The sequence below is a fragment of the Eubalaena glacialis genome, chromosome 3 (assembly GCF_028564815.1).
Source record: "Eubalaena glacialis isolate mEubGla1 chromosome 3, mEubGla1.1.hap2.+ XY, whole genome shotgun sequence".
NCBI classification, from domain to species: Eukaryota; Metazoa; Chordata; class Mammalia; order Artiodactyla; family Balaenidae; genus Eubalaena; species Eubalaena glacialis.
In genome coordinates this window covers 116331482-116359392 of record NC_083718.1, presented here as the reverse complement: position 1 = coordinate 116359392, position 27911 = coordinate 116331482, and the positions used below count along the sequence as shown (strand labels likewise).

The following is a 27911-nucleotide window of genomic DNA, read 5'->3' as shown; positions in this document are numbered from 1 at the left end:
TATCTGTATTCTCATGTTTATTGCACTGTTAGTCACAATAGCCAAGATATGAAAACAACCTAAACACTAATCAACAGATGAATGTATAAAAAAGAAGTGGTACATATACACAATGGAATATTATTCAGCCACAGGGAAGGAGGATGTTCTGCCATTTGTGACAACATGGATGGACCTTGAGCCCATTATGCTAAGTTAGATAAGTCAGACAGAGAAAGACAAGTACTGTATGATGTCCTTTATATGTCAAATCTAAAAAAGTCAAGACTTCTTTTTGTTCTTCAATTTGGGGTGTCTCTAGTCTAAGGGATTAGAACATCTGCTTAATTCAAGCTCTCAATGAGAACAGATATACAATATTTCTATAGAATAGTTTGCTTTTTCATTAAAGCCTACCATTTATTGGCCACATATTCATTACTATATGGTTTCTTCCATAAAAGTCAAAGCCATTCTTCCTTCTGAACACTTGAAGCCACAACTGGATAGAGTCATTTAAAATCTCCAGTGAAGACATGTTAACATCCTTGCAGAGGCACAGAGACTGTGATACACGAAGTCACAGAGGAGGAGACCACACCAGAAAAGTTTCTTTTGCTCTGCTAGCCTTTAAGACCTTAAAGGCTTAAAGGGTCACCTTAGAGACCTTAACCTAGTGTGTAAAATCCGAACTATCTATTACCAAAGACCCTTAGAGTGTTCATAGAAATCTGGCAATTGATAAGTTACACATGTGTCAGTCTTTTGTTTTTCCAGCAGATTCTTATGTAGTACACTCTGTGCCTAAACATACTCCATGAAGATGTACAGAAAAATATGTAATGGTTTCTGTCCTCAGATGAACTTTACTTTTATTTGAAAACAAATACTAGACCAAATTAGCTGCATTGCACCTGGGCCAAGACTGCATTTATTACCAGGATCCTGTGTGACTCTACTTTAACAGGGAGACTGTGAGGTCTTTTCAGGATCTGAGTATCACTGCGAACTTGGATCCTGATTCCAAGAGTCATCGAAACGTTTGGGCATTTCCATTTCCCAGCACACAGGTACCAAGTGAATTTCCAGAGGTCCCCTAGGAGGGGGACTGGGGAAATCATTATCATTTAACTTGTTCTAGAGTTGCAGAGTCCTTTCTCTTGGGATCCTGCCCTCTCCTCCAGGTGATAGGTTCATGATCTGAAATTGGTTTAGATCAAGGCTATGGACTGTGTCTTTTTTATCGAGGCTACCTCTCAGCCTCCTGGTAAATATCCTTGATTCCATTTGATTGTTTCCTCCCCTCCCTTTTGACTCTACAGACACCCTGTTCTATTTGCCATATTCAGAATTTTCTCTGCTCAGGTCCGGCTGGCTGCCACTCCAACCACGTTATAGACTGAATGCTTGTGTTCTCCAAAATTCATTTGAGGAAACCCTATCTTCCAATGTTCCCATGTACTTGGAAGTGGGCCTTTGGGGAGGAAATTAGGTAATGAGTATGGGGATTACATGAATCTGATTAGTGCCCTTATAACAAAGAATCATGAGGTTCTCTCCCCGCCTCCTCCCTTTCCCAAAAATGTGAGGACACAGTAAGAAAGTTGCCATCTGTAAAGCTGCCAGAGGACCCTTACCAACAACCCAACAGTGCTGGCACGAGCTTTTGGACTTAAAGCTTCCAGAAACGGGGAAAAATAAACGCTCTTGTCTTAGCCAACCAGTCTACGGTAATTTTGTTATAGCAGCCTCAGCTAAGACAAACCATGATGCTCATCACTATGGTATGTACTTGGGCTTCTGATGTTTAAATGCCAACAGGTGGCCTCCAGGCGTCAGGGTCTATAATCCCCAGTACTATCAGGGCATCCAGTTCTTCAATGATACATCACATCTTTGGCCCTTGCCTGCAGCAGAGAGTCCACCAATGAACATTCAAGAACGATGGGATTCCTCTCACCAGTGCATATTCTTAATGTTTAGTCATTTTCTTCCAATACCTTAGAAGTGTAACTCAAAGAGAGGAAGTGAAGGCTCCTCTAGCTGAGATTTCAAGGGGTAACAGGAAAGTTTATACCTTCTTTTTGAAGCAAATATAAGGGATTAAAAACAAAGCCAAAGTGAAAACAAGATTAGGATGCAGATTTTATGCTTTCTAGTATTCTGATCCAACTCATTGAACAGACTGATGTCATTTCTAGAAGCAATGAGCAATTTCATCATCTAATAGTCAATTTCACATTCCATTTATTATCATTTTTAGTATTATACTTTATGTTTTCTTTGTTATTTGAGAAATGATAATACAAGCTTTCTTTACAAAATTGAAAAGATAGAGGATATAATGAAAAGTATGTGTCCCTTCCATCCCTAATGCCAAGCTGTTCTCCCCAGAAAGAACCAATGATACCACTTTCTAATGAATCTTCCAGAGGCATTCTACGTATACATATATATGAGTGCACATAATAATTGCATTTTTTATGGTGAAGAGATTATACAAACTGTTTTGTACCTCATTTTTTTCACTCTACTATATATCTTCAAGGTTGTTCTATATTTATACATATAAACCTCCACTCCAATTTATTTACTGGCTACATAGTATTCCAGTATATATTCCAGTATACTGGCTACACTTCCAGTATATATATTCCATATATTCCAGTATATGTACATGGAAAATGTATATTACCAATTTATATAGATGGACATTTAAGTAGTTTCCAATCTTTTGCCATTAAAAGGGATGCCTCAACGGTCCTCTTGTATGTATGTATGTATATATACATATATATGATTTTGCACACATATATTTCCTAAAAGTGAACATACTATAACAAAGTGTCCATGTATTTATTCTATCTAATGTGGGCCAGGCATTGATATTTTCTAGTAACTACTTTTTATATTTAAAGATTTGCTGAATGAAAGTGAAAAGCTTTCACACCAAACACAGGCCAGAGCATGTACATATATTATGCATCTATAATTTCTTTAAAAGGAGAGCTACTTCTTTTTAAATAGGGAGCTCACACCACTCACAATATGACCAAGAAGTTTGCCTGGAGTGCACAATAGTGAAGAGATCTCTTTGCCAAATTTGTCCAAGGCTAGTGCCAGCCAGGGAGTATCATCATCTTTAGTATTATCAATCATATTTTTCAAATGATTTATCTCTGCATTCATCTCCTTAGATTTCTTTCTAAATCCTTCTTTAAGCAGAGCTTCCTGGACCTAAACAAAAAAAAGTGAGAAGGGAAGTAAAACTTTTTAAATCCCCATTTTTTTTCAAGGATTACATTTTGTCAAACTTTAAAACTTTGTCAAACTATCTTTGTTTCACTCCTAAAATTGTTCTTTCTTACTCAGTCATGAAAGGAGAATTTTGTAACACAGAATATCTACTGGTTTGGATCTGAACACTAAGAGAAAGTATAGTTTACAGCCTTACTAATATTCACATACCATTGGGTTTTGCCAAAAAGCTAAGCCTGACATGAGGACAAATATATGTTCCAGCCAAAAAATGAGAGGTGAGAGGTAACCTTGGTCTGATTGCACTAATTCTCAGTCCCACTCAGGATGGTGCAGTCACCCAAGTCATAGAAATCCGTTATAAACACATCCAGATGGACAGTGAGAGAACTCCCTCTATGCCACATGAGAGTTTGGGTATCTATCCACACCTGGAGACAATGCAGCAAGTTTAGAAGCCGTTGCCTCTCTATGTTTTTAAGTCTGGACATTTCCGATAGTTTTATGACAGCATAGATCTACCTCAGGGTCTTTGGGTGGTAGCAAGGTTCCTGGTAATTGGCAGTGATCCTGGTAAAGCAAACCAGTTGCTGCTCATATTAAATATATGTGGTTGGGATATCTGTTTCATGAAGCCTCATGAGATCATTTAAACATTCTCAAAATGGATATCCAAACACTATTTATATTCTCCAAGGGATTGGAGGGGCCATAATCATGCTGAACTCTCCAGAGTCTACTTATAGAGTAGAATTCAAAGGCTTTGGAAGGATTCAAAGGCTTCAGGCTTTTAATAAATCACAAGCAGTAAATGGCAGTGGTGCTTCCCCCCATAGTCTTGCTGTAACCTTCGCCCATCCCTTCCTGCCGTACAAGGGTAATGACCGTCAAGCACTACTAAGGCCACAGCCTGCCCTACCTTCAGCTTATGCTCCAACATCATATTCTGCTCTCTCAGCAGGTTTTCTCTTTCCCTCGCCAGCTTCTCTGTCAGCTGGGCTATGTTCTCCTGGAGGCTCCTCTGTTGTGCTCCCATCTGCTGCTCCTGTTCCTGCAGTTTCTGTTTCAGCACCTCCTGTTCCCTCTCAGCTGTCTCCCTCCTGGCCCGCTCCTCTGCCCCAAGAAGGTTTTAGAGAGGGATGAAAATAAGGTAAGGACTGATCTCTACCCTCCTGACCTCAGAGACCAAATAAAATTGGAAAGGGAGGTAGGAAATCTCTGAAATCCACCCCCCCACCCCGTGTCCACACCACCAAGAGCACATTTCAGAAAGTGATGGGAGAGGCTCTGTCTGGCTGACGTCTAACCACGTCCAACCACAACTCCCCTTGCTGTTTTCGGATGTAGCAGAGTTGTTCCACAGATGGAGAAGAGGCTCCTGGTTATCAGGAAGGTTTTGCTCTCACACCTGTCAGAGGGAACTGCAGGACTGCCAGAGCCCTACTCCGTACCTACTACAGCCTTCTCCCCATCAGTGAGGGCTTTATCTGCCTGCAGGATGGATTTCTCTATTGCCACCTGTGACAGCAGAAAGCTCTGGAGGACTTCGTTTGCCTGAGGAACCAAGAAGGAGCACAGAACTTACAATTCCATGGAGGAGATTAGTGCTGCAAAAACAAGTATGTCCATGTAATTTTTGCTTCATGTTTAAAATTCTACAGTGGTTCACTACAAGCCTAAGCTCCTTAGAGTGACCTGTCTTCCTCCAGTATCTAGCCCCGTGCTACTTCCTTCTACCCACTCCAGATTCCAGCCAGTCAGAACTATGTTCAGTTCTACAAACCCAGGATCTCTGGTGCTTTTTTTTGGGGGGGGGGGGGATGAGTAAGATAATGTATTTATTTATTTATTTTAAAATTTTTTATTTATTTATTTTTGGCTGTGTTTGGTCTTCGTTGCTGCATGAGGGCTTTCTCTAATTGTGGCGAGCGGGGGCTACTCTTCGTTGTGGTGTGCAGGCTTCTCGTGGTGGTGGCTTCTCTTATTGCCGAGCACGGGCTCTAGGAGTATGGGCTTCAGTAGTTGTGGCACGCGGGCTCAGTAGTTGTGGTGCACGGGCTTAGTTGCTCCGTGGCATGTGGGATCTTCCTGGACCAGGGCTCAAACCTGTGTCCTCTGCATTGGCAGGCAGATTCTTAACCACCGCGCCACCAGGGAAGCCCCTCTGGTGCTTTTATATATTTCTCTTCCCAATGTGAAATACCGCCTCTAAAATGTGCTGCTGTTTTCCTCTGCTACTTGCTGTCTGTAACTTTAGCCAAGTTAGTTTAACCTGCTAAGCCTCTCTGTTCAGATCTTTAAAATGTTGACAATAAATGTAGATGCTTCTTAATGTTATTTGAAGGATTAGAGTCTAGCGAAAGAGCTTAGCATTATGGCTATAGGCAATAACAGTTCAAAATTATCATTATTACTTTTTTATTATTACATTTGTTACTATCACCTATGTAGCCCATTTTCACAGGTTCACAAGTGTTATAACTTTGTATGCAATTGTCTGTGTATTGGACTTCCTCTCTTGTGATCAGCCTTGAGTACAAAGACTCTGATTTGTAAATCGTCTGCACTTGGCACATCAAAAAGCATGTTGTCGGATGAAGAAATGAACAATTTCTGTTCTGTCTCATGAATTTTAGAAATCCATAGTCATTTTCTGGGAATGGACATTTCTCCTCAGGAATAAAGAACATTGTATGGACCTCAAGAGCTAAAGTTGTCATGATATGCCCATGCTCTCTCATTACCCACACCTGGTGCTGTGCTCTCAGATTTTCAGAAGACCCCCTTGACTCTATTCTGTAGACTCCCCATGCTCCCCTTATTCCTCACCTTCACTCCTTTCCTGGGCACTTGGCAATAGTCCCTTTTAAGCATTTCCTTTGCTTTCCTGTAGAGTTCATGACCTCCAGGAACAGAAAAAGTGCCTGCTGAAATACTTTCCATTAGGGCCTTGGAAAGCTCATGAAGTTTATCCTGGCAGTATTTGACAGATGTCTGTTCATTCTGCAGCAAGAAACCCTCCTTCTTATCCTTTATGATTTCCTGCAAGGGAAATGTAGAGGGATGTCACCAGAAGCAAGGAACAGAGGAGATAAATTTCCAAGGAATCTGATAGAAGGATTGGTCTGACTGTGGTCCTCATGAGAAAAGCATTCTGTTGGAGTACAGGGAATAAAATAGCAATCACAAGATTTGATCTATTCACAATCTTGAAAACTCTCTGTAAGACCACAGGAAAGTTTCTTAGCCTCCCTTCAGGTTCTTCATCTGAAATGTTGGAGTTACATTATCTAATCTCTGTGGTTCCTTGCAGCTGCAACATTCAGTGATTCTATATTCAATGATACAAGGAGCAACCTAAGTGGAAAATGGCCTGGAATGAGGGGCTGATAAGAGAAATTTTGGTTGCTGGTCATGGGAGTGTGTTCACAGGAAAAGAAACCAGCTTAAGAATGACTTTTGGGTGCTCTGGACAGTCTTGGAATCCACAGAAGTATTTACTTTATGAAGATATATATACTGATTTTACATCAGAAATGAGAGACATTTCCAGATAAATTGCCTGAGGTTTGGCAGAAAAAAGAAGGAAATGTAGTCCTTTGAAGCCCTATCCCTGACGGGAACACAGACTACTTTATCCTTGAGAGAGGGATGAGCCATGGATTCAGTAAAGGCTCTGCTAGGCTTTTGACAGATGCCTCTTCATTCTGTCATATTCTCCCCTTCTTCAAGAGGAGGGGACAAATGGTAAATACTAAGAGAAATTACCACAAGATTCTTCTGGAATTCTTGATTTTCATCCTTGAAGGAGTGCTCCATGAAGATTGCAATGGCTTCCCTCTCACAGGCTGCATGCACCTCCAGAAGCTCCTGGAGCGTGTCTGTGGGGAAGCTCAGTCGCTGGGTCATCTGCTCACTGTAGTGGTCGGCTGCCTTCTGCACAGCCGCTGAGTTCTCCAGCTGGGCCAGAGTTGTCACTGCGTTCTCCAAACAAGGTACAGCTCCGGTATTGATGGTATCCACGTAGGTCACAACCAGAGTCCTCAGACCTGAATAAGCCAGGACATTTAAGGGATAAATATTAAGTTATCAGTCAGTAGGCAACAGGATTCTGAGGCTACATTTCTAAGGTCACACACACACACACACACACACACAGCCCACTTCCCCCTTCTACTATCCCTACCTTCATTTTCCTACTGACTCTTCATTTTTATGGTTTTCCAGCCCACAGGGCTGAAAAAAATTAAAAATTTACCTGTATGTAAAATACTAGGGGATATCTGAAATATTGAAAGCAAGATAGATTACAGAGGTATTGAGATGAGACAAGGTATATCAGATTATATCAGATTATATTTATTCCCAATTCTGAGGCTTTGAATGGATTTTTCAGTGATTTATGGGCTAATATTTATTTTTGGACCACTGTAAACTCCCAAAATATTTTTTGTATTCTCCTTGTGAAGAACACTTACTATACAAGACTTCCCCTAAGAAAATGGAATTTTGTTTTTATACCCAGATAGTGAATTTTTTTCTTAGTGTAGGAATTTTTCAGATAAGTGGAAGCCACAGACTTCAGTGACAAAACTTGCAATTTGGGGGAGAGATTTTTAAATCTCCAAAAGTAAGATAAGTATAAAATATACACATTTCTTCATGGAGTATGAATGTCTGTAAAACCTAAATTCCATACGGAATCAAACAAAACTACTGAAAAACACATATATAAAATATTCAACGGGCCCACGGAAATGGGAAAAAGAGTCTCACGGTTCCCAGTGACTGTGATTCCCTCTCTGAGGGTCTTGGTTTTTGCATTGGTGAAGATGTAAGAACAGAAATTGTTTGTTTGTTCCAGGAATTTAGGATCCAGTTGGTCTTCAGACACATTCTCAATATCAGCTAGAAGTTCTTTGTCATTTGTTGGCCGGTCAAAGACAAAACATTTCCGTGTTGGAAAGAAATGCCTGATACACTCTCTGGGTAGATTTGATGTTTGGGCTTTGGGATTCTTGCCTGAGGGACAGAAAAACAGAGATTAGACTGGGAAGAGTCTTGGGACAAGGGAGCTAATGGTTTTTATGACAGGGATTTGTGTATCTTTGCTGTCTTCTATGTTTATCACTCCTTTAACATAGACATTCAGTACTTCTATGCACATCAAACTTATACCAATGATGTAACTCTGGAGAGAAATTTGGGGAGACTTCTGATCCAGTAAAAGAAACCTATGGCTGGTATCCCCAGACCTGCACATGGTAGAGTAGTTGTCTATTAGATGTTTACTGAACTAATGGCTAAAAGAATGAAAGGTCAAGTGTAACTTTTTGCTCCACTTAATCTCATGTAGGAATTGAGCTGTGGGACTAAAAAGAAGAGCCACAAAAAAGGGATAGTGAACAATATCAGGAATATTAGGAATGACACCAGATTATTTAGGGAAAATGATTTTGATGCTAAAAAATAATTGGTACAGAGTTAGCTAATTTTTAGTAAAAAACACTGAAGGGTAAATGTACCTAAAATGTAATTTTAAGATGTCACCACTAATCAAGAACCTCTTTGACATAAAGGATTATATTTGATCTGACAGTTGTCTTCTCCCGCCTAGCCAATTTCTCAACAAATATTTTGAGAAAGCATAAATAGAAAAGTGAAAACAAAAAGGAATAAATCAGAATTGATATATCTTTCAAGATTTTATCAGATATACCCACTGTAAATGTAACCCATTAAAATAATTTATTAATTTGTAATTCAAGCATGGGTAAATATATGGGAATTAGGAGAAAGCTGTGATATGGAATGTAAAATGAATGTTCTAAAAATTATTGGAAATATTGAAAAGGCATAGATTGAAAAGACACACACTTCTTCAGGATTACTTAGAACATAAAGTCATTTTGTAGATGATATACTATACAGGATTAGAAAGTTCCCTCTTTGAGAAAAATAATACCTAACTATGTGAAACGCACTTTTTTTTTTCATTAGATTGACTTTTCATTTTAATTTCATGTCTAACAAGTATCTTGTCAGTTGTTTTCCTCAACAAAAAAAGCAGAAGCCAAAATAGGGAACTCAAGTGTCTGGTCTTTAGAAGATTTAGCACCCATTGTAATCTGCATGCTAAGTTATAAACAGTATGAAAAACAAATTGGTTTTGAATAATTTCACTTTACCTTACACTTTACTTTTCTTAAGAGAACTTAGACTCCAGTCGCTAGAGCTTTGCAATCCGCTTTCCAGCCACAATTTCTACAGACTTTGATCTAGTCTCAAATACAAATGCAGCCCCAGAGATGGTGGACGGTGTGTAGTAGATCCCACCCTCTATTGGACCATCCACTGTCCAGGCCATGCTCTGATACCTGGAATCAGCTTCAAGGCATTCTCCAGGTACTCATCTTCTGTGATAGGGTGACCGTTTAACATCAGCTCCAGGGTGAAATCCCGTACAGTCCAGATAAAGTCTGGAAAGAAACTCACAAACTCTGTGGAATCTTCTACTTCATCAGGTCTTGAAGAGGACTTGGCCCTGATGAGTTCTGTGAGCTCTGTCACATAACTAGGAACTTGGTTAAGCAAAAGAAAACCCCTACACACAATTCCCACATTTCCCTAATTAAAAAGTATTATAATCACTCTCTTTTACCGTGAGTCCCCTCCACTCCACTAAAGGCAACTAAATAACAGGGAAGGAGAAACTGACTCTATCTCCATTCCTAAAAACTCAGTGAAACTTGGTGGTTCAGTTCCTGGAAGGATACTGCAGTTGCTCCAAGGCTTGGTGGTTGATGGTGCTCATGCTGTTGTAAACAAAGCTGCTACATAGAAGCACAGCCAGGGCAAAGATCCACGAGTCATTCTTAGGGTCACCCTAGAAAGCACATTTGAACACGAGATTTAGGAGTTTACTCCTAAATTAGAAATTCATTCATACACTTATTCTATCATATTTTCATTTATTATTTCAGCTGACATACTCACCATGCAAAGAAATTGTTTGAAGAGAAACATAAATACAGATAACAGCTTTGACAATTACAAAGACATTTTTATGTTTCCAATTTTTTCATATGTAAAATTGTTCTTATTTTCATAGTGCTTTTTTTCCCCTCAATTGGATGAAGTAAAATAACATATACATAAAATCTAGTACAGTACTTGGTGTGTAATTATGTATTCAATGATGAGTGTTAGCACGTATTCATTCTACAAATATTTATTAATCATAGCCCATATAAAATATACCACAGTTGGCATAACTGGGTGTTTAAATTATATCCAATCAATAAATATCTGCAGGAAGTTACTGAATGCTCCCCACTGTTTCTTAGATTTCAAAAAGCCATGTTAAAAATGACAATTATTCCTTTCAAGATGCCTATTTCAAAGCAGTGACAAACATCCATAACAATAAATGCAACAAAGATGACAGTACCTATAAAAAGCTTATATCTTAGTAATGTATATAAGCAGTTGAACTTATAGCTATAATATTAAATTAAAATTTATGTTTGTCAAGGAAGAATAGAGCTATGAAAGTTGGAGAAAGAATCTATGATATGAAAGCTTCCTCAAAGTCTTGAACTGAGTATTAAAGAATTGGTGGAATGTGGAATTGAAGAAATGAAGGTGGTCCCATAGATAGAAACACTCACAGAAGCAAAATTAGACATGGGAGAATACAGGGGTCTTGTAATGAAAACAGAGTTGTTTCATTTGACTGGAGCAGAGGGTGAGTAGAGAAGTACATTTGAGCTCTAGTGCAGCCTGATGAAGGGCCTTAAAGGCCAGGCTAATGTGTTTGTATAAATCATAGCACTGTCTAAGTAATAGCATAAGTCCAGAGATCATTTCTACTATAACGGTTGTGAAGCTATTCCCTAGAACAAATGCAAAAACTGTGATTCATGTCAAGAAGAGTCTATATGGGAGTTTGGGGGGGGGGGGGAAATAGTCTATTCATCACTTTATTTCCCCAAAACCCAATTTTTTAAAATAATCAATTAGGATAAGAAAAGTGGTATTTATGACAAACAATAAATTATTTCAACAACAAGACTATATCATTGCTTGATATATGATTTTAAAATAAATACAGAATTTCTAATTCTCCTTTGGGAAGAAATAGAAAGCTATGGAAATTTAGATACTATTTCCAAATAAGTCTCAAAGTAAGTGGAAAAAAATAATTTATTTCATCCATTAGTAGAAAGCTAAAATACCAAAAATCCATCTTAAAATGTTTCTTGTAGGACAAACACATGCCTTCATAGAAACAGCATATTCAGAGGTATCTTACAGCATTCTACAATGCTCTGTGAGCAGTTGATGAACTTCATCATAGAAAATATAAACCCATCTCTTAACTCCAACCTTCAAATACATTCTTCATCTGGTAGCTAAGAAGGTGAATCAGAAAACTTTCTCACTCCTAGGTTGATGTTTCTCCACTTTCTTACCAAGGCATCCTTACACTTAACTGTAAATTATGGAAATTGTGAGGTGCTGCCTGGATCACCTTTCAAGACTGAAGGACTTAGTCCCCCAGTTGTTGGGAGTGCTGGTGAAAGACAGTCTTCAGGTGTCAGGCCTCTTAATTAGAAAGGCTTCCAGAGCAGGCTTTCAATAATTTATCAGCACCCTTGTCCTAACTCAGGATAACTCAAAAGGACCATTCAACCTAGAGCTAACATGGAATTGACAGAAGTTGGGGATTGCAACACAGCACTTCTTCCTCTCTCCAACCTGCTTTTTTACCAATCATACTTTATTAAACCTGACTGCATATGTGTGGTCTTGTCAACTGGACTAAAGACTCTTTGAGGACAGGACCTTTATTTTGGTCACTGATATCTACAGTACTAAGTCCAAAGGTCTAGAATTCAGTTGTTCAACAATTATTTATTAAATGCAATCAAGTGCCAAGAAATAAAAGATTTTATCTAACATACCATGATACCTTACCTAGAAGTGAGATTCAAACAGACCATAGTCTGCCTCATTTACTATAGGTGATTTCTAGACTTTACAAATAGACTACAGCAGTTAAATGTCTATGATCGTCAAGCAATAAGGAGAAAATCCAGAATAAAAAGGATTTATCTGTGATTTTCTGCCTTACCTTTTCCACATCGCCCAGGCCCTCTGTGTCCAGAAGGACCAGGGTATGGTCTGACTTGGAAGGGTGAGGCACACACCACATCCAGATGCCCTTTGTTTCAGACTGCACTGTAGAGCCCAGAGAGAAACCTGCAAGGGGAGGGGAGAAAGCAACATTCAGTTACAGCAGATAATCTAAGCAGCCCAGGGGCTACAAAGTCAGACTTACTGGAGTGTAAGTACCCCAGCATACAACATGGTGCTTTCTCTATTTCCTCAAGAATGTCCTACTTTGTCTGTCACCTATTTCAAGGAGGAGGGGATATTAATTGTGAGAATGATGCCAAGCAAGGGATGAAAAAGGAGACAAAGAGGTATCCATGAATCAGACAAAACAGAGGTCTCAGATAACCATAAGAAGAGTATTTTGAAAGAATGGTGAGGTTCAGAGGCAGAGAGAAGTGGATAGCAGTAAGATATGGGCAGGTAAAAAAGTGGAAAAAAGAAATTGAGATTATATTTTTTGCCAGACAAAATAATTTTTGAAAAGGGGGAGAGGTATTAGCCACAATAGGATATGAAGTCCAGGAAGGATTTTTAAGATGATAAATAATGAAACATCTTTATATGTTGATGAGAATATTCCATAAAAAACCAAAATGTGTTTTGAGAGAGAGAAGACACAATTGCAAGAGCCCAGTACTTAAGCAGGTAGAAGAAGGTAGGATTTTTTGCATACATAGGAGAAATTTTGCTTTATAGGAATAAAACAAAAAATATGACAACAGATCACAATAAGGTAGTGATTTAGTGGTGAGAATTAGAAGTGAAACATTGGCTTATTGAGAGGAATTTGGTTCTCCCTTCACATGACCAGGGAAGAAAATTAAGAGGCTGAGATATCAGCTAGAGTCAAACAAATGGATCCTGACCAAGTACAACACTCACCATGGTTCTGTCCTGTAAGACGGTTCATCAAGTAGGATTTGCCTGTACGATACAGTCCTACAATGGCCACCACCACCAATGGCTGAGAAATCTTCTCAAGAATCTGTAGAGCTTTCTGGTTCACTGACAGCAGCTCATTGTCATTTTCCACCAGACAAATGGGGTCCATCATGTTGGGTCCAGATGCCATGGCAACCTGCTAACCTAGAAGTGCTTCCTAGTAGAAATAAGATTATAAAGTCATTCCCTAACTCAGAGTCATACAAGCATTTGTCAACGTTGGACTTGGTTAGATTTCTGTACTTTCCATGAGACGAAAGCTAACCTAGAATTAGCAGACTACAGATGTTTCCCTCCATCATTCCCTCAAATCTCTGATGATGTTTGTAGTGAAACACAGGCTATTATCACTCTCTATAGTTTTACTTCAATAATAATAATAAAATTCAAGTTATTATTACTATACACTGAAGGTCTACGATATACCAAGCCCTATGATACATAAAGTACATACCCACCTAAACTCATACTTAAAAGAACCAAGCATGCTATTAGAGACATGGAACATTCAGCTTCATCTCCCAACCTCTGGGGATCAGAGAAGAGCTGAAAGTTGCGTAATCATCAATGACTAATTGTTTAATCAACCATCCCTATTTAATGAAGACTTCATTTAAAAAACTGAAAAACCCTAATTAAAAGGGTTCAGAGAGATTCTGACTTGATGAACATGGAGGTGGTCAAAGGATGGCATGTCTAGAGGGGACATGGAAGCTCCACACCCCTTTCTTACCTTTCTCTATGCATTTCTTCTATCTTGCTGTTCCTGGGTTGTATCTTTTTTTAATAAACCAGTAATCTAGTAAGTAAACTATTTTTCCCGATTTCTGTAAACCATCCTAGCAAATTATTGAACCTGAAGAGGAGATGGTGGGAACCTCCAATGTATAGCCAGTTAGAAGTCCAGGTGACAACCTAGACTTGTAATTGGCATTTGAACTGGGGGGCAGTCTTGTGGGACTGAGCCCTTAACCTGTGGGGTATGGACTAACTCTTGGAAATTAGTGTCAGAAATGCTTAGTGTGAAAAAAATGCCCAGATATGTGGTGACCATAAGTGAAGTATGAAGAATAGAAAGTTGAGAGGAGAAATTGAAGTTTTCCTTTTCAGGGTGGAGACAAACAATAGATGATCAAAAGACCCAAGGAGAGACACTTTGGGAAATTAAGATATTTAAAAGCAGCACATACAGGGAAAAACTGAAAAGGCACACACAGGCTCAGGGAAGATGCATGCTCCGAAAAGCCTAAAAAGACTTTATGGTTTCTCCTTAGCTTAATCCCAAGCCTCAAAACCAAGGGCTAGCTTAGTGAAAGAATTCCTTGGCACAAAGCCAGTAAGCAAAGCATGGGAAAGTTAGCTGCTTTTATAAATGCCCAATTTTCAACAAAAGCAACAACAAAACAAAAATCACAAGGTATACAAAGAAATGTATGCCCATTCAAGGCACACAAAGAAAATGTGGCCCATTTAAAGGAAAAAAATAAAGTAGTATGAAACACCCCTGAAGAAATACATGCACTAAGTGTTCTAGGCAAAGACTTTGAAATAACTTTCTTAAATATGCTCAGAAAGCTAAATGAAAACACAAAGAACTAAAGAATACCAGAAGAACAACATGTGGGGACTTCCCTGGTGGTCCAGTGGTTAAGAATATGCCTTCTAATGTAGGGGACACAGGTTCGATCCCTGGTCGGGGAACTAAGATCTCACATGCTGCAGGGCAACTAAGCCCATGTGCCTCAACTACTGAGCCTGCACAGCACAACTAAAGAGCCCGCATGCCTCAACTACAGAGCCCACGTGCTCTGCAGCCTGCACACCACTAGAGAGCCTGCACAGCACAACTACTGAGCCCATGTGCCATGGAGCCCACACACTGTAACTAGAGAGAAGCCCGCGTGCCACAACGAAAGATCCCACGTGCCGCAACTAAAACCTGAGACAGCCAAAAATTAAATAAATAAATAAATAAATAAGCTGTACCTCCATCCCATCTGCACATTTCTAAAAAAAGAAAGAAAGAAGAAGAAAGAAAAGAAAAACAATATGTGAACAAAATTTTAAAATCAACAAAGTGATAAAAATAATAAAAAGGAACCCAGTAGAAATTCTGAAACTGGAAAATACAATAACTGAATTTAGAAATTTTCTAGATGGGATCAGATTTATGCAGTCAAAAGAAAGAATCAGCAAACTTACAGCTAAGATATCTGAAGTTATCAAGTCTCAGGAGCAGAAGGAAGAAAGAATTTTTTTAAAGTAATATAGCTTAAGAGATTTATGGGATATTGTCAAGTAGACAGATATATGCATTATGGAAGTCACTAAAGCATAAGGGGAGAGGCGGGGCAGAGAGATTCTTTGAGGAAATAATCACTAAAAAATTCCCAATGTGATGAAAGACATGAATCTACAAATTCAAGAAGTTCAACAACTCAAATAGGATAAATAATTAGAGACCCATGCTGAAACGTATTATAATCAAACTGTCAAAAGACAAAGAGAGAATCTTGAAAGCAACAAGAAAGAAGCAACTCATCACAACCCACCACCTAAAAGAATTAGAAAGAGAAGAACAAACAAAGCCCAAAGTCAGCAGAGGGAAGGAAATAATAAAGATCAGAGAGGAAATAAATAAAATAGAGATCAAAAAAACAATAGAAAAGATCAATAAAACCAAGAGCTGGCTTTTTGAAAGGATAAACAAAATTGACAAACCTCTAGCCAGGCTCACCAAGAAAAAAAGAGAGAGGACCCAAATAAACAAAAAAAGAAATGAAAGAGGAGAAATAACAACTGCAACCTAAGAAATACAAAATAACATAAATGGATACTATGAATAGTTATATGCCAACAAATTGAACAACCTGGAAGAAACTGACAAATTTCTAGAGACATAGAGACTGCCAAGTCTGAGTCAAGAAAAAACAGACAATTTGAACAGACCTGTCACTAGAAGTGAAATAGAATCTGTAAAAACAAGCAAACAAACAAAAAAACTACCATAAAACAAAACCCAGGACTGGATGGCATCACTGGGGAATGCTACCAAACATATAAAGAACTTATACCTATCCTTCTCTAACAATTCCAAAAATTGAAGAGGAGGGAACACTCACAAATTCATTCTATGAGGCCACCATTTCCCTGATACCAAAACCAGACAAAGGCACCACAAAAAAAGAAAACTACAGGCCAATGTCTTTGATGAATATAGATGCAAAAATCCTCAACAAAATATTAACAAACTGAAATCAACAATACATAAAAAGAATCATACACCATGATCAAGTTGGATTCATTCCAGTGTCACAAGTATGGTTCAATACAGGCAAATCAATGTGTTATGCCACATTAACAAAAGGAAAGACAAAAATCACATGATCATTTCACTAGATGCAGAAAAAGCATTTGACAAAATTCAATATCCATTCATGATAAAAACTCTTGTCAAAGTGGGTATAGAGGAAGCATATCTCAACATAATAAAGTCCATTTACGAGAAACCCATAGCCAACATAATACTTAATGGTGAAAACTTGAGAGAGCCTTCCCACTAAATTCAGGAACAAGACAAGGATGCCCACTCTCATCACTTCTCTTCAACATAGTATTGGAAGTCCTAGCCACAGCATTCAGACAAGAAAAAGAAATAGAATGTATCCAAATTGGAAAGGAAGAGGTAAAATTGTCACTATTTGCAGATGACATGATACTCTCTGTATAGAGAACCTTAGAGTCTCCACCCAAAAACTATAAGAACTAATAAATGAATTCAGCAAGGTTGCAGGATACAAGATTAATATACAGAAATCTCTTGCATTTCTATACACTAATAAAGGAATATTAGAAAGAGAAAATAAAGAAATCTCATTTAAAATCACATCAAAAATAAAATAAAATATCTAGGAATAAACTTAACAAAGGAGTTGAAGACTATACTCCAAAAACTATAAAACATTGATGTAGGAAATTGAAGATGATTCAAAGAAATGGAAAGACATCCAGTGCTCTTGGATTGGAAGAATTAATGTTATTAAAATGGCCATACTACCCAAAGCAATCTACAAATTTAATGCAATCTCTATCAAAGCATTTTTCACAGAACTAGCGCAGACAATATGAAAATTTATATGGAACCACGAAAGATCCTGAATCGCCAAAGCAATCCTGAGAAAAAAGAGCAGAATTGAAGGTATAACCCTCCCAGCCATCAGACTACATGACAAACCTACAGTAATCAAAACGGCATGGTATTGGCACAAAAAAACAACACGTAGTTCAGTGGAACAGCATAGAGACCCCAGAAATAAGCCCACACTAATATGGTCAATTAATCTGTGACAAAGGAGGAAAGAATATACAATGCAGAAAAGACAGTCTTTTCAACAAGTGGTGTGGTGAAAACTGGACAGCCACATGTAAAATAATGAAATTAAAACATTCCCTCACACCACATACACAAATAAATTCAGAATGGTTTAAAGACCTAAATGTAAGACCTGAAACCTTGAAACTCCTAGAAGAGAACATAGGTGGAACACTCTGACATCAATTGTACCAATACTTACTTAGATCAGTCTCCTAAGGCAAAAGAAATCAAAGCAAAAATAAACAAATGAGATATAATTAAATTTAAAAGCTTTTGCATAGCAAAGGAAACCATCAACAAAACGAAAAGACAACCTACAGAATGGGAGAAAATATTTGCAAATGATGTGACCAACAAGGGGTTAATATCCAAAATATACAAACAACTCATACAACTCAATCTCAAAAAGCAAACAATTCAATCAAAAAGTGCACAGAAGACTTGAGTAGACGTTTTTCCAAAGAAGATATACAGATGGCTATTAGGGACATGAAGAAATGCCCAACATCACTAATTACTAGAGAATTGCAAATCAGAACCACAATGAGCTACCACCTTACACCAGTCAGAATGGCTATCATCAAAAAGATCACAAATGACAAATATTAGAGAGGATGTGGAGAAAAGGGAACACTCATACACTGTTGGTAGGAATGTAAATTGATGCAGCCATTAAGGAAAACAGCATAGAGATTCCTTAAGAAACAAAAAATAGAACTACCATATGATCCAGCAATCCCATGCCTGGGTATATATCCAGAAAAAATGAAAACTCTAATTCAAAAAAGATACATACACTCCAATGTTTTTAGCAGCACTATTTACAATAGTTAAGGCATGGAAGCAACCCAAGTGCCATCAACAGATAACTGGATTAAGAAGTTGTAGTAATGTAGACAATGGAATATTATTTGGCAGTAAAAAGAATGAAATACTGCCATTTGCAGCAACATGGATGGACCTAGAGAATATTGTGTTTAGTGAAATAAGTGAAACAGAGAAAGACAAATAATATCACTTATGTGTGGAAACTCAAAAATAATACAAATGAATGTATATTCAGAAACAAATACAGAAACAAAGTCACAGATGTAGAAAACAAACTTGTGGTTACCAAAGGGGAGAGAAAAGAGGGGAGGGACAAATTAGGGGTATAGGATTAACAGATAAAAAGTACTATATATAAAATAGATAAGCAACAAGGATAAAGATAAGCAGCAAGGATATAGCACAGGGAATCACACCCATTATCTTATAATAACCTTTAATAAAATATAATGTACAAAAATACTGAATCATTATGCTGTATGCCTGAAACTAACACAATATTGTAAATTAACTATACTTCAATTATTTTAAAAAAATTTTTTTAAAGAAAAAAGAACTCTTTCCATAAAAACTGCTCTCAAAAATGAGGTAGAGCTTAAGACATTTCCAGATAAAGAAAAGCTGAGATATCCATTACTACTAGACCTGTCCTGGTAGAAATGCTAAAGGGTTGAAATAAAGGACACTAGACAGTAACCAGAAAACCATATGAATATAGAAAGATCTCTGGGAAAGGGAATTTATCGGTAAATATAAAAACCTGTATTATTGTAATTTGGGGTTTAATTACACTGTTTATTTTCTACAGTGTATAAGAAACAAATACATAAAAATTATAAATCTATGTTAATGGATAGACAATATATAAAGATGTAATTTTGTCATTAATAACATACAGTGAAGGGAGGAGGGAAGAGCAATGAACAAGTAGAGTTTTTGTATGCATTTGAACTTAAGTTGGTATCTATTCAAAATAGATATTATAAGAGTGTTAATGTAATCACCTCAGCCATCACAAAGAAAATATCTATAGAATATACACAAAAGGAAATGCAAAGGGAATCAAAATATGTCACTACAAAAAAATCAACTAAACATAAAAGAAGCAGAAATGAAGAAAATGAGAAACAAAAAGCAATAAGACATAAAGAAAATAAATAACAAAATGGCAAAAATAAGTTCTTCCTTATTAGTACTTACTTTAAATGCAGATAGATAAAACTCCCCCTAGTCATATGTAAATGGATTAACTCTCCAATGAAAAGGCATAGATTGGCAGAATGGATTTTTTTTAAAAGTGCTCCAACTATATGTTGTCTAACTCACTTTAGATCTAAGGACGCACACAGGTTAAAAGTGAAAGAATGGAAGAAGATATTCTATGCAAATCGCAACGAAAAGAGAGGTGGGGTGGTTATACCTATATGAGACAAGAGAGAATGAATGTACTTCAAACATTGTTAAAAGAGACAAAGAAGGACATTATGAATAGGTAAAAGAGTCAAGTCACTAGAATATAAAACAATTCTAAATATATATGCCTCAAACATCAGAGCTCCAAAATATATGAAGCAAGCATTGACAGAATTGAGCAACAGAGCACTCAAGAATAATAGGAGACTTTAAAACCCTACTTTCAATAATGGGTAGAAAAACCAGACAGAAGATCAGTAACAAAATAGAGGACTTGAACAACACTACAGATTAGCTGGACCTAACAGACATATATGGCACACTCCCATCCAACAACAGGAGAATACACATTTTCCCAGGTGTGCATGGAATACTTCCAAGGATAGACAATATTTTGGGCCACAAAACAAATCTTAAATTTTGAAAAGTCTGAAATCATACAAAGTATCTTTTCTGATCACAGTGGAATAAAACTAGAAATTAATAGCCAGAGTAAAACTGGAAACTTCACAAGTATGTGGAAAATAAACAACACACTCTTAACCAATGGATCAAAGAAGAAATTCCAAGAAATATTAGTTAATATTTAGAGACAAATGAGAATGAAAGCACAACATAACAAAACTTATAATATGTAGCAAAAGCAATACTAAGATGGAAAGTTATAACTGTAAATGATTGCAATAAAAAAGAAAAAACCTCAAATCAACAACCTAAGTTTACTACTTAAGTAACTAGAAAAAGAAACAAAGTTCAGGGCTAGCAGAATGAAGGAAATAATAAAGATTAAGCAGAAATAAACAATAGAAAAGCAATAGACAAAATAAAAAAAACAAGCATTGGTTCTTCAAAAAGATCAGCAAAATTGACAAACCTTGAGCTAGATTGACTAAGAAAAAAAGAGAAGACATATTACTAAAAACAGATATCAAAGTGGGCACATTAGTACAGATTCTATAGAAATAAAAAAAAATTATAAGAAAGTACTATGAACAATGTTCACCAACAAATTGGATAAGCTAGGTGAATTGGACAAAGTCCTAGAAACACAAACCGACCAAGACTGAATCATGAAGAAATAAGAAATCTACACAGATTTATAACAAGTAAGGAGATTGAGTTAGTAATCAAAAAAACCTCCCAAGAAAGAAAAGCCCTGAAATAAATGTCTTCACTGATTACTTCCACCATTTAAATAACTAACACCAATTCTTCTTAAGTCATCTAAAAAACTAAAGAAAAGGAAACATTTCCTTACTGATTCTATGAGAAAAGCATTACCCTGATACCAAAGCCATACAAATATACTATGAGAAAAAAATTACAGAAAAATATCTTTTATAAACATTGATGCAAATTTCTCAACAAAATATTAGCAAAGCAAAATCAGCCACATATTAAAATGATTGCACACCATGACCAACTGGTATTTATTCCTGAAATGCAAGGATGTTTCCACATACAATCAATGTAAAACACCACATTAAGAGAATAAAGGAGAAAAATCACATGATCATCTCAATCAATGCAGAAAAAGCACTTGACAAAATTCAATGCACTTTCATAATAAAGACACTCTTGGGGCTTCCCTGGTGGCGCAGTGGTTGAGAATCTGCCTGCCAATGCAGGGGACACGGGTTCGAGCATTGGTTTGGGAAGATCCCACATGCCGCGGAGCAACTGGGCCCATGAGCCACAACTACTGAGCCTGTGCGTCTGGAGCCTGTGCTCCACAACAAGAGAGGCTGCGACAGTGAGAGGCCCGTGCACTGCGATGAAGAGTGGCCCCCGCTCGCCGCAACTAGAGAAAGCCCTCGCACAGAAACGAAGACCCAACACAGCCAAAAATAAATAAATAAGTAAGTAAATAAATAAATAAATAAATTTATTTAAAAAAAAAAAACACTCTTCAAGGGACTTCCCTGGTGGTGCAGTGGTTAAGACACTGCAGGGGGCCCAGTTTCGATCCCTGGTCAGGGAACTAGATCCCACATGCATGCTGCAACTTAAGAGTTCACATGCCACAACTAGAGAGCCAGCGAGCCACAACTAAGACCCAGTGCAACCAAATAAATTAATTTTTTAAAAAACACTCATCAAATTAGGAATAGAAAGAAACTACCTCACCATAATAAAGGTCTTATGTGAAAAACTCACAGCTAACATCATACTCATAGGTAAAATACTGAAAACTTTTCCTCTAAGATCAAGAATAAGACAAGGATGCCTGCTTCTGCCACTTTTATTCAACATAGTATTTGAGGTTCTAGACAGACCAATTAGAAAAGATAAAGAAAAAAAGACATCCAAATAGGAAAAGAAGAGTTAAATTATTTGTTACAGATGACATTATTGTATATGTTGAAACCCTAAAGATTCCTCAAGAACACTGTTAAAACAAATAAATGAAGCCAGCAATGTTGAAAGATACAAAATAAACACATAAAACAGTTGTGTTTCTAAACACTAACAATGAAAAACATGAAAAGGAATTTAAGAAAACAATTTCATTCACAACAGTACCAAAAAGAATAAAATACTTAGGAATTAATTTAACCAAGGAGGTGAAAGACGTACAATGAAAACAATAAAACATTGCTGAAAGAAATAAAAGAAATCATAAATAAATAGAAAGGCATCCAGTGTTCACGGACTGGAAGATTTAATATTGTTAAGATGTCAATACCAGAAAAGAGATTTACAGATTCGAAGCAATCGCTTTCAAAATACCAATAATATTTTTCAAAGAAATAGAAAAACTTTTCATTCTTAAATTAATATGGAATCTCAGGGAACCCTGAATAGACAAAACAATTTTGAAAAAAAATAAAGTTAAATGTATCACACTTTCTGATTTCAAAATTTACTACAAAGATACACAAATCAAAACTGTGTGGTACTAGCATAAAGACAGAAATATAAACCACTAGAAAAGAATAAAGGGTCCAGATATAAACCCTCCCATATGTGGTCAAATAATTTTCGACACGAGTGCCAAGACATTCAATGGGGAAAGCACAGTCTTTTCAACAAATTGTGCTGAGAAAACTTGATATTTACCTGCAAAATAATAAAGTTGGACCATTACCTTAACACTATATATAAAAATTAACTCAAAATGGATCAAAGATCTAAACACAACAGCTAAAAAAATTTTTTAATTCTTAGAAAAAAAACATAGGGGAAAATCTTCATGATATAAGATTTGGCAATGATTTCTTGACTGTTACACCAAAGGCATGGGCAAAAAATGAAAAAATGATGAATTAGACTTCATCCAAATTAATAACTTTTGAGCATCAAAAGACATCATCAACAGAGTAACAAGGCAAAAAACAGAATAAGAGAAGTATTTGCATATCACACAGCCGATAATGAATTAGCATCCAGAATGTATAAGAAATCCTACAACTCAAAAACAACAGCAAGGGCTTCCCTGGTGGCACAGTGGTTAAGAATCCGCCTGCCAAGGCAGGGGACATGGGTTAGAGCCCTGGTCCAGGAAGATCCCACATGCCACAGAGCAACTAAGCCCGTGTGCCACAACTACTGAGCTTGCGCTCTAGAGCCCATGAGCCACAACTACAGAGCCCTCGTGCCACAACTACTGAAGCCTGCATGCCTAGAGCCCATGCTCCGCAACAAGAGAAGTCACCACAATGAGAAGCCCACGCATCGCAACGAAGAGTAGCCCCCACTCACTGCAACTAGAGAAAGCCTGCATGCAGCAACGAAGACCCAATGCAGCCAAAAATAAAAAATAAAATAAATAAAAATTTATAAATTAAAAAAAAAACAGCAAAAAGAATGTGATTCATAAATAGGCAAAGGACCTGAACAGACATTTCTCCAAAGATATACAAATAGCCAATAGACACATCAAAGGATGCTTAACATCACTAATCATTAGGGGAATATGAATCAAAACCACAATGAGATACCACCTCACACCAATTACAGTGGCTATTATTAAAAAAAAAAAAGGCAAACAAGTGCTGGCCAGGATGTAGAAAAATTGGAACCTTTGTGCATTGCTGGTGGGAATGTAAAATGATGCAACCACTGTGGAAAACACTATGGTGGTTCACCAAAAAATTGAACATAGAACTACTATTTGATCCAGCAATTCCACTTCAGGGTATATATACAAAAGTATTAATAGCAGGGACTTGAACAGATATTTGTACACCAATGTTCACAGCAGCAGTATCTAAAATAGACAAAAGGTGAAACAACGCAAATGTCCATCAAGGGATGAATGGATAAACAAAATGTGGCAAGTCATACAATGGAATATTATTCAGCTATAAAAAGAATGAAATTCTAATATGTTACATTGATGAACCTTGGAGACATTATTCTAATTGAAATAAGCCAGACACAAAAGGAAAAATATAATATGATTCCTCTTATATGAGCTACCTAAAATAGTCAAATGCATAGACAGTAAGTAGAATAGTGTCTAGCACGGGCTGCAGGGAGAGGGAATGGGGAGTTATTGTTTATTTAAAGGGTACTGAGTTCCCATTTGGGATGGTGAAAATATCTGGAGATGGATAGTGGTGATAGTTGCACAACAATGTGAATGTACTTAGTCCCACTGAACTGTACCCTTAAAATGGTTAAAATGGTAAATTTTATGTTAAACATATTTTTTCAGAATAAAAAAGTTAAAAGAAAAAAAGCAGACAATCTATTTCTCTGTGCCATGCTACTGCAACCAATTAATTGGCAGAATAATCTTCTTCAAAGACATTGGTTATCCTATAAGTTCCTTTATCAATAACCAGTGGTAGCTTTCAAGTGACCATCATACACCAAAATGTGCTAACACTTTACTGTGATCCTACGTGCTCATCTTTTACCTGCAGGTATAGAAGAGTGTTAAGTAGAAGAAGCAGCAGCTGTGTGGGAATGAGGTCAATAAAAAGGATGCAGCCTCCCTTTCAAAAAGAGAAGGCAGGAGACAGGAGAATGTCTTGTATCCTAAGGGATTCAGGCTGAAGTACTTAGCTGAGAAGGGTCAGGTTTTTTTGCAACTTAGTCCCAGAAATGAGAATAAGAATAAAAATGCAAATATCATTTTATATTACATTGAGAGACATATACATATATTTAGAGAGAGAAAGCAAATCTAGCAAAAGATCACCACTGGGTAAATCTAGGAGAAAAGGATATGGGATTTCCTTGTCATTGTTTTCCAAGGCAAAGTTTGATTTGAAAAATTAAGTATTAAAAGCACAATTATACCATGGGTCTCCTGGCATATTTTTGATTGATATTATATTAAAAGTTTCCTATAATATCTATGCATGTTTCATTATCAGTATAAACCTGATATTATATTCAAATATCTCAAATATTCAGTTTTATATTTATAGGTCAAATATTCAAGATGCATCTAATACTATCAAAAAAATACCAAAAAAAAAAAAAAAAAACCCGAAAGAACAGCTCTATCAGTTACTACTCATGTGGCCTTAAACAAGGAGTCTCACCTAGCTAAACCTAAGTTTTTAAAGACTGGGTGGGGGGGGGGGGGGATGAAGTGGGAGATTGGGATTGACATATATACACTAATATGTATAAAATAGATAACTAATAAGAACCTGCTGTATAAAAATAAATAAATAAAATTAAATTTAAAAAAAAGATAATTATAGGGGTAATGTGAGAAAAATTATAGGTCCAGCCTGGAGAATGTTTTGATAATAAAATTAAATACTCTAAGTTTATATCTGAGCATAGCATGCAACACAAAATAGGATTTCAGTACATGTTTGTTGAATTAGATGAAGATTTATCCACAATAATTGCACTGAACAAGTTGGTCCATTGGGTGCATTTGAACACAGTCTGTGAACTCTAGGTTACTGAGAAACAAGGTCTACAAATAAAAATTTTTTATCAGAGCAAAGCAGCAAGCAAATTCAAACACTGCTCCTGCACCATCTCCTTTTGTCTAATTCTTCAGTGTGGGGAGTAAAGAATACAAAGGAAAACATGGGCCTCTAGCAGCTACATTATAATTTCTGCAACTGTCCAGTCCCCTCTTTAGAGTGAAGACTACAGGAAGCTGTAGGAAGATGTGAGAGGAACAACTGCAAACAACTTTATATATGGAATCTAAAAAAAAAAAAAAAAAATGGTCACGAAGAACCTAGGGGCAAGATGGGAATAAAGACGCAGACCTACTAGAGAATGGACTTGAGGACCCAGGGAGGGGGAAGGGTAAGCTGGGACAAAGTGAGAGAGTGAGTGGTAGTGTATATATGGACATATATACACTACCAAATGTGAAATAGATAGCTAGTGGGAAGCAGCCGCACAGCACAGGGAGATCAGCTCGGTGCTTTGTGACCAGTTAGAAGGGTGGGATAGGGAGGGTGGGAGGGAGGGAGATGCAAGAGGGAAGAGATATGGGGATATATGTGTATGTATAACTGATTCACTTTGTTATAAAGCAGAAACTAACACACCATTGTAAAGCAATTATACTCCAATAAAAACGTTAAAAAAAAAAAAGACCCCACCCATTCAAATGGCTAAAAATAAGATAAAAGGGGGAATCAAAAAACCCTGCAGGGGTGCCCCACACGCTCGTCTGAGTGTTTCCTTTTGCCTTTGCCTCAATAAACTGCTTCTTTGTTCTCTTTGCTCCAAAAAAACCAAAACCAAAAACAAAAACAAAAAAAACAGATCTGCAGATCTGTGATTTCTTAGCTGTGAATAGGCTACAGAATTTTTAACTTCAATTAACAAAGTACAACTGTTCAGTCCTGCTCAGGATTGGTTTTCAAAATTTGATCTACAGAAGAATCATCCAGAGGGGTTGTTAAACCCAGATTGTATAGATTTTTTAAATGCTACAAAAGACTCCAATGTAACTATGAAAAACAAACCTACAAACACAAGGGTGTGGGGGAGAAGAGAGAGGGAGGAGAGAGGAGGGGGAGCCAGAGAGAGAGAAGGAAAAAGAAAGAGAGTTTTGAAGAGATTTTTAATTTTTAACTAATAAAAGATCAGCTATGTGGGGACTACATTTATCTCTACATAGATATTTTCAGAGCTCTCGCTATGAAGCTTTGTTAAGTATGACTGATAGAAAGATTAAAAGAAACGATCTCTTTAGATAATTGCCTATAACCTCCTTGGCAGAGACTGTCTTATTCTCTGAATTCTAATGCCAGCCACAGAGCTTGATAAAGCAAGACAGGCAAGCTCCCATGAGGACTCTTTCGAGGAGCAGCACATCCAGGGAGACAGAGTGTGCCCCTCACTTTGCAGACCTTACTGGTCCAGAGAAGCTGAGTGTCCTCCAAAACTAAAGCCAGCCATAGACCTCTGCACCCCAGACAATAGGCAACCTGCCCTTTCTCAATTGTCACTTTGAATCAGAAATCAATTTTGGGTTGCACATAAAAGAGATAGACATACCTGCTCCACACACACCAATGGCAATGATTCGGCAAAGATTTCTTGACTGTTACACCACCTTGCCTCTCACCCCTTGCTCACTTGCTCCTTGCACCTTTCTGTGCCTCCTTTATCAAAGCTAAAACAGACTGAGCAAGCCAGTCTTCCCTTCTTGTAGACTAACGGGATAAAACTGAAATTGAAAGTGAAAGTAATTCCCGCTGTTTTTGGGAGAGCAGAGTCCTGCCAGATCTGGTGACTACAGCACGAATATGGCTGTGTGGTGCAGGGTGAGAGGAAGTTAGAAAAAGCCAGTCACCCAACAGTCACATCCTAACACATTCCCCCAGCTTTCTTTCGGTCTCCCCATACTGAAGGCTTTCCTGGCCTCTCTTCTTGATACATCTCTCCCGGGTGTAAGGTTGCTTATGGTGGCTTAAGTCTCCTTGGTAAACAAGAAAATTAGAAAATCCATGGCACAAATGTAAGCAAAGCAGTATAAACCAAGTATATTTCAAGT

The 27911-nt window shown here is 37.3% G+C and overlaps 1 protein-coding gene across 3 annotated transcripts; it reads right to left on the bottom strand.

Moving 5' to 3' along the window:
* On the bottom strand, positions 1 to 27564 carry LOC133087146 (guanylate-binding protein 6-like). Of its 3 annotated transcripts, none has more exons than XM_061183923.1 (11): positions 27413 to 27564; positions 13300 to 13516; positions 12374 to 12501; positions 10014 to 10123; positions 9615 to 9811; positions 8014 to 8259; positions 7006 to 7286; positions 6067 to 6279; positions 4689 to 4791; positions 4157 to 4350; positions 1 to 3216 (listed from the first exon to the last, which is right to left on the bottom strand). In XM_061183923.1, exons 2-11 carry the CDS (start codon positions 13487 to 13489, stop codon positions 2989 to 2991), a joined length of 1890 nt encoding a protein of 629 aa, XP_061039906.1. In that variant the 5' UTR covers positions 13490 to 13516; positions 27413 to 27564; the 3' UTR covers positions 1 to 2988. The 3 variants fall into 3 exon arrangements, with proteins under 3 accessions (XP_061039906.1, XP_061039907.1, XP_061039908.1); XM_061183924.1 differs by having other exon boundaries at positions 13300 to 13512; XM_061183925.1 differs by lacking the exon at positions 8014 to 8259.
* Positions 27565 to 27911: the final 347 nt, after the last annotated feature.

Excerpts from the sequence above, each read along its gene's own strand:
- LOC133087146 (XM_061183923.1), bottom strand. The coding sequence starts at position 13,489 with ATGGCATCTGGACCCAACATGATGGACCCCATTTGTCTGGTGGAAAAT. Across the intron at positions 6,280-7,005 it reads AATTCCAGAAGAATCTTGTG|GAAATCATAAAGGATAAGAA; the intron begins GTAATTTCTCTT and ends TTTCCCTTGCAG. Across the intron at positions 4,792-6,066 it reads TGCCCAGGAAAGGAGTGAAG|GCAAACGAAGTCCTCCAGAG; the intron begins GTGAGGAATAAG and ends TTGGTTCCTCAG.